This window comes from Orbicella faveolata, unplaced genomic scaffold (genome assembly GCF_042242905.1).
Source record: "Orbicella faveolata isolate gen_17 unplaced genomic scaffold, um_ofav_v1 contig_5, whole genome shotgun sequence".
NCBI lineage: Eukaryota > Metazoa > Cnidaria > Anthozoa > Scleractinia > Merulinidae > Orbicella > Orbicella faveolata.
In genome coordinates, this window is record NW_028301580.1 from 340,001 (window position 1) to 355,610 (window position 15,610).

The following is a 15,610-nucleotide window of genomic DNA, read 5'->3' on the forward strand; positions in this document are numbered from 1 at the left end:
AAAATATCCTTTTATTTCAAAGAAATATGCAAATTACCAAATTCCGTTAAAATCATCATTTGACGCACCATTTTATTAAACAAGTTTGAGAGCCTCGCATGCAAAACCACATCATTCTTCCGTCTTTAAAACACTCAAATAATTTTGTGCAATGCTTAAATGTGTACTGGGTTGATTTTAGGGAATGTTGCGTTGTCTTTTTGGGTGCAAAATAATTAAATTTCGAAGGCATGTATTTCATTCACTTAAAAGTACTTCGTGAATATAATTAATTTTCACCATGTGCGAAACGTTCAAATGGATTAAGCTTCTGGTGGTTGAATCGCAGAAGGATGGTCTACAGATTCTTGTAAAAATTTCTTTGGGCAAATGATTGTGAGCGACGCCAGAGCTTTTCAAAGTACGTTAAAAATGCAAATATTTGACCATCAGTCGTCAAATTTCAAGTTACGGGTTAGGCGTATATTTTAGCATGCGCCACATGACTTGACCTATAATAAGTTGAAATAGACACAGAGCTGATAATTTCGAAATTTTCTAACCTCGTTTGCTGTAAAAGGCAGGTCCAAAGACGATTTGACGCGTTTCTCTCACCATTCGTTGCACATAAAGCAGAAGTTTGCTTTTGTTTACATAACGTCCGATGTACATCGCCAACTGTCAACTTATTTAATGGTCGAATACCATGAATCTGTGACCCTCTTTCTGCGCATATGAACATCACTGCATCTAAGTAAAAAACGGCTGAGTCATTTGTAGATAGTTGCTTGCTTTGCACTGCGCCAAAATATTACGTTTGATCGATTGCTGACCATTGCTGAAAAGCGTGTCGGCGCAGCACAATCTTACAGCCGTTATTTGTTCGTCACACAATGCTGTCACGGCATATGCTGCACATTTTGATCTATTTTGTATAGAGCACTCTCAGGATTAGTGAAACAATTTAATCTTTGTTCATCTGTTTGTTCATATATATAATAATAGGTGTGTATTTATATAATCGTCACTGATTCCATAAGAATATGAGCGAAATCGAATTTTCGACCCTTGCCACGAAATTAAGAATTTGTCTGATTTTTACAGGCAGGCACTCTTAAGCATTTAAGAAATACTGAAAAACACTGAGTTTACACAGCTTGAGGTCTTTTGGCGGTCCCGAAAAGTTTTCGCACCCAGAAAGCCGTCGCAAAATCTCAAACCTTATGGTTACACATCTACAATCTCCTTGCTTTTAGACACAAATTAATTAAAAATGGCTTTGCGGACCCGAAAAAAGATTCCAGGACTTTCGAGAAACGGGCCGTCTGCAAATTATGTGAAAAATCATGTGAATTCTCCCAAGTTACATTTTTGTTGTGATACTCTATTCTGATACTGGAGTAATAGGAACTAAGATGAGTCCTCAAATTTTCCATGACTGATTTTCGTTTTCTTTTTCCCTATTTAGGTAAAGGTCTCCAGGGAGGTTCCGCCCAGGTTAGCGGCTACCTAAGCACCTTTATTCTTGGTGTGCTTGGGAGCCTGGCCCTCACAGCATAAATGGAACTGCTCTGGCTTCTTGCTTAGCTGTTGCTATCTGGAATCTTTTGAATTTTTATTAATTGGAATAATATCTGTTAACTTGCCACAAGTTAAAGTCTTTACACGCTTAATTCGATGATTTATGAGCTGGATCTCAGTAACTCAATTAAAACCTGTTTTGATGTCACAAAAGACTTGTAAGGCCTACAAATTTCTGCAATACTGGTTAAGCTCAAACAGGAAAAACACTATTTATTTTTAAGACAAAACATCTACATATTGAATAAAAGACTTGTATATGACAAATTTCTCAAGTCTCTGTTTGGCTCATGAACGATATGGAAATATTTTATATTGCTATACTGTTTGTTTACAAATATTTTCATGGCTGTTTACAAATAATTTCATTGCATGAGTTTAGTTTCCGTGCTTTTAACCAAAGGAAACGTCTGTTTCAAACTAGCATTTGGTTTTTTAAAGTGTATTTATGCAATTAAAAGTCTCTCTTCGAAAGTCTGGGCCTGCAGATGTGTTTCGCACCAATCCGCAAAACGAAAAGTTGTGAGACTGTGGCGAGTTTCTAAAGCCAGTGCTGAGGTGCGTCGGCGTGCAAGTTGAACACTAAGTTGATTAAGCTACAGTGGTAAAGGTCGTAAAGTAACCATGGTAACATGTTTCTGAAGCCGACTTTTCGAGAGTTAGCCATTTGTCACAGGAAATCAGCCTCTTTTCCAGGCTCTCTCTCCTGTGCCTCACCAGTCGTTATAAGAGGCAGAGGAGAGAAAGCCTAGGAACTAGGTTAACCCTTTCAAGCCCAAAGGTACACCAAGAAAATGTCGTTTTTAAGCCTTAAGTCAGTTTTTTGGCTAAATGGGCCTTAGTTTTACTGAAAAAACGAATTTTTTTTTCCCAAACGGATAGATTTCTCTAAGATTAGGTACAAAGATGTAGAATATTTCAATTTGGTGCATGCGCACAAGCCAAAATTTGGACTTTTCTGCCATTGCCTGCTTGAAACTTTTTTCTGACCTTTTTCCTTTCCTTTTTCGCGGGACTTTTACTCTCGCTACCTTTTGCGTTTCATATTCTTTCGGGCTGTCCTAAAAAGTTGGGTGTAAATTAAGAGCAAAGCCTGGAAATGGGACCTTGATCAATTATAGGTATAATGGGCCATTTTACCACCATTTTTGCACCAAAACTGATAACGTTGTTTTTCTATTTGCTACGTCAAAATGCCATCTATTTCCAAAAGCGACTGTTGCGCAGGTAGATCTATCCTAGCTTTACCATCTGCTTATCAAAGATATGTGATGACATTTAAATTGATGACGTCACAAGTAGTACAAGGGGCACGACCATTAAGTGACAATAGTTGAGGTCACACCACGCACTTTTGCCCGAGAGAAAACTGATTTACCTAGGGAAAATTTACCTGAGTCCACCCGAGCTAAATTTATCTTGGGTTTCATTTTCCCCAGGTGAAAAGGTCACACTGAAGGAAATCACATCTAGGTATTTACAAGGGATTGTGAAATGGAAAGAATTTCGCTTGATGGTGATTGAACTACGCTCGACGTTGAAGGAATTTCGCTAACTGGTGGAGCGGCGCTGGGCCAAGTTAAACGAAGTGAAGTTGGCGGGGTGAACTGATTTTGTAGGAACACTCCACTAGGCCCTGGATCCTGTTATTTAGCCGATTGAAAAGAAAGCTATTATAGATCGGGTGCGGTTCGTCTCCATGAGTATACTGGTTTCTGAAACGAAATATTATCAGCCGATTAATAAAAGCTATAGCAAACAAGGAAACTAACTCTTGAGAAAATTCAGCCAAATGAAAAGTGTACTGATTGCAAATGATTCATACTTACACGCTCGATCTAAAGCACGCCATCTTCCTCTGACCCACGCCGACACGCACGCTACAATAGCGACAAAAGACTTGCGCTTCGATCTTTTTCAAGTAAAACGTGACGCGATAAAATCAAATCTGTCATCAGCGCGTTTGCCGATAGCATCTATTGGCTAACTACTCTGGGATTTCAGTTTACCCCTTCGAATCATGTAGGGTAACTGTCAAGGAAAATTCTATTGTTCTCTTGACATATTCAAGCTTCGATGGACAAAATTTTCCCTAGGTAATTTAACTGGGGAAAAGTCGGTCACACTTCTAAACTTAAGTTTCCTAAGGTAAAACTGTCAGCAAGTCAAGTTTACCTAGGGCAAAAGTGCGCAGTATGACCACAGCTAATATATGGCTACTTGGGCGTCAAAGGGTTAAAAGGGGCAGGATTACGTCACAGGCTCAAGATTTTGAGCATATGACGTATTCATTAAGATATATGCTCAACATTTTGGTCGCGGTTAAAAGGAATGCCTCGAAAGGACCTCATTAAATATTCAAAACAATGACGTCAGACGATGCGTCCCAAAGAAGTAGTTTTTTTGAAGGAAGAAAACACCACTGATTTGATAACTAATTACAAAGGATGGTTAAAGCTGATGAAGGTTGGTGGATTACAGAAGGACAAATTTGGAAATATTGGCCAGCTTTATTAAGATGCATCACCCGTGACATAGCCCCTTTAAACTTAAGTGAACTTTAATTCACCTCTCGTACGATGTAGGTCCGTAAACGTGTGTAACTGGTAACACACAATGAAAAAAGGCCTCAGTTATTTTTTGTCCCTGAAAAAGAAGCGTTTGTCAACATAAATAAATAACTTCACCGTAAAGATCAAGTCAAAAGGAATCGCTGTGTGGAGTATTAAAGCTACATTACTTTCTAGGTACTAGAGTAAATTACATGGAAATGTATTATCTAAAAATCATAAAAATGAGGCAAAGCAGGCCGTGGTGATTTTTTTTCCATACAAATCTTGTAAATTTAAATAAGTCACAGCTTTACCATCTTTAAACAAGTACCGCAATGTCTCAGTGTAGTGTATTATGTCACTTCTTTTTGATGTTACCCGCTGAGTGGTTGTAGAAACTTGACCAGATAACAGATGTCAATGGCAGCCATTTTTGCATAAGGTTCAAGGGATCCTTTCTCACTTGAAGGCAGTCACAATTTGTTTTTACTTCTTTTTTTCTTTCTTTCTGTTTAAAGATCTCAGAAAACACGGAGAGAAGAAGAAAAAGGGCCTCTGAGCAACTCAGGGCTGACATTACAAATGGAAAGGCGAGGGGAGAAAACCGGGTACATATTGAATTTTCACGGGATTCCTACAACGCTAGTCATTTTTAGGACAGGTATGTCTGTTTGCTAAAGGCCAAAACAAGTGGAAGGGTATCGCCCGATCGCCACATTTTGTCACAGAATACACGAAAAATGAATCCTGGAGTAAACAAAATTCTGCTTTTGGGTTACAGGTGGCTGGAATATCTCAAAGAATCGACCCAAGAATATTGGAAAGAATACAAGCTTTAGCCTGGGGTGGTTTCCGAGATGTAAACGAGATGAAACGCCACATCCATGTGTATGTGAAGAATAGTCTATTTCCGGAAAGCGCGCCTCCCCCGAAGTCTAAAAAACGCTTCTGCCCTTGCAAGAGCACCATAAAAAATCACATGTGCAATGCAGTTATCAAACAGCGTTTGGCAAAGGTTGACCAGGCGAGCGTCATTGAAAAAAATCAAAGTTTAGCGAGCTGAAAACGAGGGAGCTTTTTTCGAATTTCGTCTCTCTGTTGACCCAGAATTCAAGGATGCCGCTGTGGACAGCGAAGGCAGTGTCGAAGAAGGCGAACTGGAAGACGACGATCTGGAGGGAAAGAAAGTGGACGATAGCACCTTGAATAAAGGCCTGCTACTCGTCCACCGGACGAGCTGCCAACGACGTTTCCTTAACAGATACGGGAATGAGCTGTCCCTTTTAGGTGACATCTATAGTACAACGAAATATTCTCTGCCCTTCTATTTCCCAGTTGTAAATACGAATATGGAATACAAAGTCGTAGTTTCGTTTGTAACACAATCGGAGACCACTGATGCTGTTAAAGAGGCTTTGTCTGTCATTAAGAAGTGGAATCCTGATTGGGCTCCAAAACACTTCATGGTTGATTATGCTGAAGAAGAGATTTCGGAAGTGGAAGATCTTTTTCCCAGGTACCTTTGAAATGAGTGGAAATTGGTAATATCGTGAGGTTTCTTTTGTTTGTTTGTTTGTTTGTTTGTTTGTTTTGTTCTTGTTGTTTATTGAAATATACTTTAGGAACATCCCTGGTCATAAAATAGCTTAGGAACAGCGCATACAGAAGAAAAACAGTTCAGCGCATGCCCGCAATTGCAATAATGTGTAGATCGACGTGTTAATCGAGACTGCCTTATATTTGACAATAAAACTAATTCTCTTTTATTAGGATGTCTGGTCTACATATGTGACTTTCATAGAAAGCAAGCGTAGGAGCGTTGGCTGTCAAAAATCAGCAACGGAAGGAGCCATTTAAAGACGAAAGCCCTAGCTGCAATGACAACGATTACCCGTGCAAGCACAGTTAAGGTGGTCGAGGAGAAGGTGCAGCTACGTAAAGACGACGAAGAACTTTGGGGACAGTCTCTCTTTAGAAAAAGGTTTGAAAAAACTAGGCTGAGACAATACTAGGCCCATTTAAGTCCATTGTCCGTTGTACAATACAATTTTTCCCCACTGTTTGTTAGTGTAAGTTTACCTCTGGCGACTTGAATTCATTGTTTCATTTTTAAGGGTATATCTCTTCAACATTTTCCAGATTCAAGACAAGTCGGAAAACGGAATTTATTCAAAGTGATATGTATGACTACCGGGTAATGTTAGTTCTGAAAAGAACTGTCGTTGGTGACTTATGTCTCGACATACTAAGCGGAAGTCTCCTTCAGAGTCAAGCGACTCACTTGACTCTGAAGATGATAACAGTTCCTTTCCGGACAAACCATCACCTGGATGATCACCCTAGATGAACTACTGATACTCCTGGGTTCAAACTGTTTCTTATAAAATGGACTACCTAGTAAGGCATGCGCTAAAATAAGAACTACATGCCTGTGGCGTTTTGTTTCTCATCACATTCTACGCGTAATCCGCTACAACAAAACTACACCAGGTTTATACTCATTCTTTTTGTTTCTGTTTTTCAGCGCTGGGTTTGGGCATACCACAAAGAAAGAATACTTCTCAATGTCAACACCAACAATGGCTCCGAACGCCAAAACTTGGGTTTTAAATCAGACAGATTTGGTGGGAAGACAGAACTCCTCCTTGAGTACCATGCTAAGCATTCTGATATAGGAGTTTCTCCCAAAAAGCTGCGACAGGCAATACACTAGTTAAAGGTCGTAATATCAGTCTGTAATATCACGTCGTTTAAGTTCCTCGTGTCCATACGCCTGTAAATAAGAATCCCGGCCCACAATTTTTTTTTTCGAAATTTCCTCTTCTGTTTTGTTCACTGGGTCATTCCAGAGGTCAAACCCCCTCTTATTTTCCCTCCCACGGTAACAAAAAGAAGTAATGGGAAATTAGCGTTTTAACCCTTGGCGGGCCGTAAAAGAGCTTTGAAAAAGAAGTTCTGTTCCACAACGGTCTGAGGGTAATCACCTCCAGCAGTTTTCACCTTTTAGGCGCATATATCAAAAACATTAGTACAAGTGACATCAGTAATAACTGATAGAAACGAATAATAAATTGATTAGCCAGTGACCTGTCATTGATTGATTGATTGATTGATTATCAATTAGTTAATGATTACTCATTTATGTGTCGGCTGGGTTAATACATTTACCTCGAGTTTCAGAAAAAAAATCGTTTCTGTAGTTTTACTCGCAACAGATATGTCGAAAACAATGTTAGACTTCCAGTCAGTACCGCCAGTAAAATGCTGATGTGCCTCATTATCTCCACGACCGTCCTCCCTCGCTTATCAATAACTACTTGGATAGGCTGTCTTCAGCTGTCGAGATAGGGCAAGAATGCATTCAAGTGAGAGATGAAGACCGAGGCACATTTAAAGTTAAAAGCTTGGATCCCAACACCCAGGGTTGCTGGTATTGCTTGTCGTTTGGTGACGATGAAAGAATTCCACATTGTGAATGCGTTGATTGGGAGAAGCACCGCCTTCCTTGAAAGCTCTTCTCAGCTCTGTTTAGGTATTTCAAAGGTTGGGGATTTGACAAATTCCCTGCGCATTGCAGAGAATCTCCTTTGTTAACTTTGGCACATGTTGTCGTGTTTCGTAAAGAGCCAATTGCTAAAATTGATGAGGGAGAGGAAACGGAAGATGCGATACCGGAAAACAAGGTTCATGGCTCAAATGTGATTTTCGATGAAGAGCCTTCAAAACTTCCCGATAAACTGAAATCACGTAAAACGTGGAACACAAAAAGCAAAGAAGCCATAAAAGAAGTCATATCATTAACTCACATCAGTGTGGATGACACTGAAAGCTTGAAGGAAATGTGCAGCCTTGTACATGATTGTATTAATATCTTGAGCAATGCTGCCCAGAAGGAAGAAGGTCTGGTCTTAGAAAAGCCGCCAACTAAGGGTACTTCCAAGTCAAGTACATCCAAGTCAAGTACATCCGAGTCGAGTACATCGAAGTCGAGTACATCAAAGTCGAGTATACTTCCAAGTTAGGAAGTTCAAGTAGCTTTAAGGAGATCCCAACAGCGAAAAGCCGAAACCCGTTATCTGGACGGCATGGTGAAAGAGCCGAGATAATGAAAAGAACGTTTAAAGTTAATGTTGATGTGACAGCAGGACAACCCGTCCCTAAGCGTGGCAAAAAGGGTGTGAGTGAACGTGTTATTGAAAGTGAAACTGTATCAATAGATTTAGATTACAAAGCTGATCCAGTTACATCTGATCCTAACCCTGTACCAAATTCAACTACTCCCACTGGGGTACTGGAAGCTGAATCCATTACATGTACTAAACCTAATGTTAACCCTGGCGTTGAAGCTGCTCCAAAACCGCAGAGCTAACCTACAGGAGACCCCAACACCCACTGAACTGCAGTATTACCAGCCACTCGCACTGCAGTACCACCAGCTACTCCCACTTCAGTACCACCAGCTACTCCCACTGCAGTACCACCAGCTACTCCCACCGCAGCACCAACCGCTACTCCGACTTCAGCACCACCAGCTACGCCCAATGCAGTAGCACCAGCTACTCCCACTGCAGTAGCACCAGCTACTCCCACTGCTGTACCACCAACTACTCCTACTACAGTAGCACTAGCAACGCCCACTTCAGTACCACCAGCTGCCCCAAGCTCTGTCCCTTCCAGCACAGCCAGTCCTATTATTATAGACGATAATTCTCCTGATCCTCGTTCATGGGTCAAAATTGAAAACTGCTGTCCTGATGATCCTGATTATAAACTTGTTCTCTACCCTGAAAGCAAAGCAAGCATCGTAAAAGAGAACTGCTGGCTTGCTGATTCAGAAATCCATGTAGGGCACTGCTTCTAAAGAAAGATTGTCCTTACGTAGATGGCCGTCATGATCCAGCAATAAGAGGTTCACTTGTTGTGCCTTCAACATCAGAGTTCGTACAGATTCTGAACACAGTGTCTGACTTGGTGTGCCTTAGTACAATTGCAACAACACCTGGCACTGGAACAGTCAAAATCTTTGGTATCATGTATCAAAAGCCCAATTTAATTCCAGTAGAACACGCTTGTCGTATGCTGATGTATCCCGTTTCTACAGTCAATTTCATTAAAGACAAGGTCCAGAGACAAGTGGGTCCCAATGACTGTGGCTTATTTTCACTGGCCTTTGCAACTGATCATGGTTTGGACCCTGTCCATCTAAGGTATGATCAAGGATCTATGCGGCAACACTATGTTAACTGCCTAGAAAATGGAGCGATGGTGCCATTTCCCAGAACAACACGAAGGGTACCTTTTCATTTGAGCTGCAACATATCTGCTGTTGCTATTTACTGCGTATGTAGACTGCCGTATGATAAAGGTGAATATGTCCAGGGCAGCTTCAAATGCAAAGCATGGTATCATCCCGCATGTGTTAATGTACCAGCGTTGGCAGTAAACAGTGGTAGAAAATGGAGATGTAACAGAAGCAAAGATGCTGCAAAACGTAAAGCAGTACCTCTTAGAAAAGTCTGACTGAACGGTATTGGCGTTACATGTACGTGGATATATTCCAATAAATTTACCACTTCAAAATCCCTCCCAGACAACACCCCCATCCCTTCCCCCTCCCCTACGCATTTGACATTTAAATTTTCAGTTTGTCAAATGCCCCTGCCCCGCACCTTGAACATACTTGGAATAAAAATGACTGTGAGAAATAGGAATTTTTGTAGTTATCACATGGAGATAAAATTTTAATATACTGTAATGAAATTGATATAGTGGTTGCACGGACTAAGGTGCGCGTGCTAAGGTGTATAGCGGTTGTATTTGAATGTATGCCCGCACAAGTTCTAAGGCTAAGAGACGGTTATATGGCGAGTACAGAATGCGCAATGTACTCGCAATACAGGACATATAAGAGAATCACGTTATGTAGTAGCCGGTGTTTGTGAGTAGACTTGCCGTGTACAAGCAAGCTGAACGTGAGGATGTCGAGTAATTAAACCGTTGGCTGTTGGACTCTTTGACTGGAAGTTGTTGTCGCTCGCGCGCGTTGCATTTGGTGTCAGAAGTGGGATCGAAGCACGACCAAAGTCAGCTGAAGTTCAGGTCAGATCGTTTTGTTCTAGTATAGATAGTTGTCCTGCGAACGGCTGTTGTGTGGTGCTGTAGTTAAGCTACACGACGAGATATTTTGACTTGTAGTGGCGTGCTGGTTGCTACGAAACACTTTAATTTATGTGGTAGCTGCCGTTGTTTGGTCGTTAAAAAATATATTTTAGGACATTGTTTATTGGTTGCCGTTGTTAGTTGGGGTTGCCGTTAGTTGCTGGCGTGATCCAGGCGACCGTTAAAGTTTAGTTTAGTAGCGTTGATTGAACATTGAGCTCCTTTAGGATGGCCGCGGCTGATCGGAGTTATTGCGAAGTCCAGTTGGGTGCGGAAGAAAATTATTGTGGCGAGAAACGAACAGGGGAATTGGGAAGAATTCGAACGATCTGTTTGCCTATAATTTATAAGATACTTTGAATAAATATGGACAAATTCGAATAAATAAATATGAAAATTAAAAGATGAAAATAAGAGGAAAAGACTTTAGGCAGAGTTCTGAGTTCTGCAGTGACTGATATCACCTTGGATCGGGAAGAAAAAAACAAAAGATAAAAAAGAAAAGAAATCATTACAACACTGGGTATTGCGTACCTGTAACCCAACCAATTGCAAACTCCGCTGAACACGGCTTAAGGTGGCTGAACACAGTTTTTGATACCTGTGTTTGATTCACCTTTTTCTATAAAAGCCTTGTTCCCACGGTCGCCAAAAATGGCAGCAACCAAGTAAACAACACAAGCTTTGCTTTTTAGTGGTTAAGCTGACGTATGTGTCGTTGCTATGGCAACATGAATAAATATAAACAGGCTTTAACATTATTTTTTTTATTTGTAGAAAATCTAGTCATTAGATTTTCTTTATATTTTGCATGCAACAAGCTTGTAACGATACTCACAAGTTAACAACATTTTGATAATAATTTAACAGAGGGATCTTTAATTATCCCTTGTTGAAGGTTTAGTGGAATATCTAGAATTTCCTTTCCTAAAGTTCAGTTTTTTTCAATACTCCAGTTACTTATTTCCTAAAGTACTTTCGTGCCAAATTTCGCGAAATTCTAATGAGTGGTTCTCGAGAAATAGGAATATTCCCGAGATAGCAATTTTCTATTCAATCGCAATTCCTTGACTTACTACTCATGCGCTGCATTTAACTAAGTTCTTTCGGTAACAACGAAAAAGCTGAGAACTGCTGGGTTCCTTGCATCGTTACCTTTTCTAACAAAACTTTGTAATAAAAGATTAGAACTATCAATATACACTGCGTTCTATTATAGAGAAAAATAGCACAGAGAGCGGCTGTTGAGTAAATAAGATGGTCGCTCAATCCAAGGCATGTTTGTTTTTTGCAGTCCTTGTGCGCGCGCTGAATCGCATTGGCGAAAGCGCGCGCGAAAACTGTGTTCGGCCACCTTAACTACACTTATCAGACGAGTTGCGATGCTGTCTTTGTGGTGTAATGGTTCCACTCTCAACACAGTATTACATATATTTCTACGATCTCTCAGAAGATAAAAAAAAAATTAAAGAAAGGAAGAAAAAACAAATTTTGAAGCCCACTAAAATTACGATCGTAAATACCACACTGAAGATCAGTTTTAGGTCTCGTGAAAGATAAATAATTATAACATACCGTGCGGTAGTCCTATCTAGTTTCTATTGAGCCATCAGGAACAAAATCTCTACGTACGCACGGCCGTGCGTCTGATAAGATGTCGTGTGCAGTTTCAATTTACCTGCAAAATGTCCGTCGACTTTAGTGCAAGTTCCTTTTGTTTAAGTTTCTGCAATGTGAAGATTATTCTGAACAATCCAAACTCTACTTCGAGCCTTTAACTTTTGCCAAGCTAAGATGTTTACTTAAACGTGAGTATTTTGACTCTGTTTGTCTACATTTTCATCCAGTATTTTTGACTTTGTCTGCCTACATTTTCATTATAATTAATTCGAAGAAGCGAATCTTTCATTGACAATTTTAAAAACCAAGTTAAGTGTTTTCGCTCAACCGTTGCTCATCTGATTCTGGCGTGTTAGGATCCTAATGGCCTTTGTTTTTCTTCACCGTGCATTGTGAGAACTTTGCAGTCAATCACAAATAAACATGTATTACCGCCTAAGTTGTTGTCGTCATGTTATAAAAAAATTGGTTCATGCTTTTAGCTGTGCGTATATCGAGTTATGGATGCACTTGGGAAGTTTGGAGAGCACTCAAGAAGCTAAAGTTGCTCTCGGCTTTCGCCTCGAGCAACTCTTACGCTTCTTTTGTGCTCTCCAAACTTTTCACGTACATCCATAACTCGATATATGTACACTTAGCATATACGTACATATACGTACATATACGTACTTACATATACGCGCACATAGCGCTCGCTGCTCCTACCTAATTCCTATTGAGTCATCATGAACGAACTGTGCGTATATAAGCTGACCTGCGCAGTATTAATTTAGCTGCAATATTTTCTTTGAGTTCAGTGCAAGTTCCTTTTTTTTCGGCAACGTGAAGATTATTGTGAACAATCAAAACTCTACTTAGAGCTTTTGACTTTTGCCAAGCTTAGATGCCTACTTTTAAAAGGACGTTCACGCTAATTGTTTCTGTGCATCCTTACTGCGCACACAAATTCTCACGCCATATCATGCATGAGAGCGCGCGCTAAGTAATAAAATGAACAATGATAGGGCAGATGGCCATTGCTATAGCTTTGCCTGAATTTAACTATCTTGAAAGTTCGGTGACGCCTTTGTTTCTTTTGATGGATCATTTTTCCACCTATTTTCCATGTTTAGCGAAAAAATTAAGAAAATCCATTGATTAGAAGTTCGAATTTTTTGCAAAATGCACCATCAAATTCCGTTCTCTTTAGCTCTTCGTTTATCTGTGCGACGGTTCCAAATGCCTCTTGAACGGTTAAGTTTTTTGAAAACCTTGGTAACATTTCGAATTATTTACGGAACAGACCCACTTCTACAAAATATGACTAAGATCGTTTGCCTCCGTTCACTCACCTTCGAAATTTTTAACTATACACCCCTGTAGACACACACTTTATCTCTGAAACGAAGTTGGTGACCCCCAACTTTTTTACATTTCTGACACAAGTATTTCATTATCTGACTGCAGTAAACATTTAAAGAAAATCTATCGACTGGAAAATTTTTGTGCGAACTTCCTTAAACTTGAGTATTTTGACTTCGTTTGTCTACATTTTTATTGAAAATTTTTGACTTTGTTCGCCTAAATTTTTTATTATAATTAATGACATCTTAAAAACCAAGTTAAGCGTTTTTGTTCAACCGCCGCTCAACTGATTGTGGCGGGTTAGAATCCTAATGACCTTGTTTTCCTTTACCGTGTATTGTGAGAACTTTGCAGTCAATCACAAATAAACTTGTTTTAGTGCCCAAGTTGTTGTCGCCATGTTATAAAAGAATTGTTTCATGCTTTTAGCTGTTCGTATTTCGAGTTATGGATGCACTTGGGAAGTTTGGAGGGCACTCAAGAAGCTAGAGTTGCTCTCGGCTGTCGCCGCGAGCAACTCTTACGCTTCTTTCGTGCTCTCCAAGCTTCCCGCGCACATCCAGAACTTGATATACACACGATAAGCATGAAACAATTCTTTATTACAAAATCTTATATCGATGGAACGCTCAAACGTTTCGCATGGGGCAATGAATGGGCTAATGCGAGGACGAAGAGGCCGTCAGAAAGTATATGTAAGGGGGGGAAATCGCTGATGTTTGCAGGGAAAATAAAAAGGCATAAGACTAGGAAAGAAAATGAGAACCCGCAATACAGAGATTTGATTACTTGGCCAGGCGTCCACTACTAGCTTTTATGCTCGGACAGGAAGAGATACTCTAGTTTTAGTATTTTCTCTTACAACGATCACTGATCACTTCATGGATGTTTTCTACGGTCTCGCATATCCTTATGTAATTCCTAACCGTTGCGTTTAACAATATTTCTTAACAATACCAGTGGGCTTTAACTTAATTTTTCGATTCTCTAGCTCTCCCTCTCCGTGCCTCTTTGTCAATGGGTTGGATGGGGAAGCTTGGAAACTATAGATTAACCGCTTGACGCGGGCTCATAAGCGTTAATTCATCACCATAGCGTAAGTAATTTATTCTGACGTGTGCAAATTAATTGCGCAGCTGATTTGGTGCGGCAGCACGCTTAGAAAAAGCCCGCTCAATAAATCTCGCTGAAGAACGAAAAAGGTTAGCTGAAAATGGGATTTATGGCAAGACAGTTCCTAATTTGCCTGGTTATCGGTTTATTTATCTGCGGTCTTCACCGCAAGGTGTTGTCACATCGAATGTCATATCGTAAGTATTGTTAACATTTTTTCTAGTGTGAAATCCTTCAGTTAAACAAAACTTCCACCCATTTTACAATATGTTAAGTCTTATGCAAAGAAGAAAAACGTTTCAACTCCAAGCGCACGTGCATTTAATTAGAATAAATACATATTACATTTAGAAAACAGACTCAGTTAAGGAAATTTCATGCCTGTCGTTCAAACCGTTAAAAAGTTGAGAGCGCGCGGAGTTCAAAGCGCACGTACATTTAAACGTGGCGACGTTTTCTTCGTAGCCTGAATAAGCTTGAGGAACAGTTATATGGTCGTTTCCTCGTAGAACTAACAACGTGATTTATATAAATTTTTGCCTCATTAGCTTTAAGTCTGGCCATAACATTTTTCTATCTATAGAAAGAGTACGAAATGCAAAATCCTTAGAACGGCTTCCACCGAGCTCCTTTCCTTATTACTTGTTACTCGGGCTTCCGTAGGAGAGCCCGAGTCATAACGTGCAAGCGTTTTGGTCGCCAAAAGGGGGGTCATGGTCCCAGGCGTTCCATGCGTAGACCATGGAGACTGGGACGAGAAACGCGACATTGCTCGCTCTTCGGGAGAGAACGCGGTGTTTTGCGAAGAAAGTTTTGGTGAGAATCGCGCCTTATACGTTCATCTCACATACAAAGATGTCGATCGTTTTTGGAAAGGGTCGGTTTACGAATTACATTGCTTGAAAGCCAGCCAGGTAAGCAAAGGTCAAGCTCGAAACGTTCTTGTGAGATAACAATTGAGCCGATCGCGGCTCAATTGTTATCATTAAAAACATGTGACTTGTTTCTTACACCCCGCAAGAAATTTCGATCTCCAAATTTGTAAAGACATAAGTGAACTTTAGTTCACCCCTTGTACGATATAGGTCGGTAAACGTGTGTAACTGGTAACACACAATGAAAAAAGCCCTCAGTTATTTTTTTGTCCTTGAAAAAGAAGCGTTTGTCAACATAAATAAATAACTTCACCGTAAAGATCAAGTCAAAAGGACTCGCTGTGTGGAGTATTAAAGCTACATTCCTTTCTAGGTACTAGAGTAAAT

The 15,610-nt window shown here is 40.2% G+C and overlaps 1 protein-coding gene and 1 pseudogene across 1 annotated transcript in view; both read left to right on the forward strand.

Annotated features, from left to right (window-relative positions):
• The window catches only part of LOC149095623 (uncharacterized), a 30,745-nt gene extending 28,711 nt beyond the window's left edge, over positions 1-2,034 (forward strand). The window contains exon 16 of the mRNA XM_089281807.1: positions 1,448-2,034. Coding sequence (XP_089137933.1) covers positions 1,448-1,539 — 92 coding nt within the window. The 3' untranslated portion in view covers positions 1,540-2,034. The remainder of the gene's footprint in view (positions 1-1,447) is intronic.
• A 6,183-nt stretch (positions 2,035-8,217) lies between these two features.
• Positions 8,218-9,632, forward strand: LOC149095624 (uncharacterized; annotated as a pseudogene).
• The last annotated feature ends 5,978 nt before the right edge of the window (positions 9,633-15,610 follow it).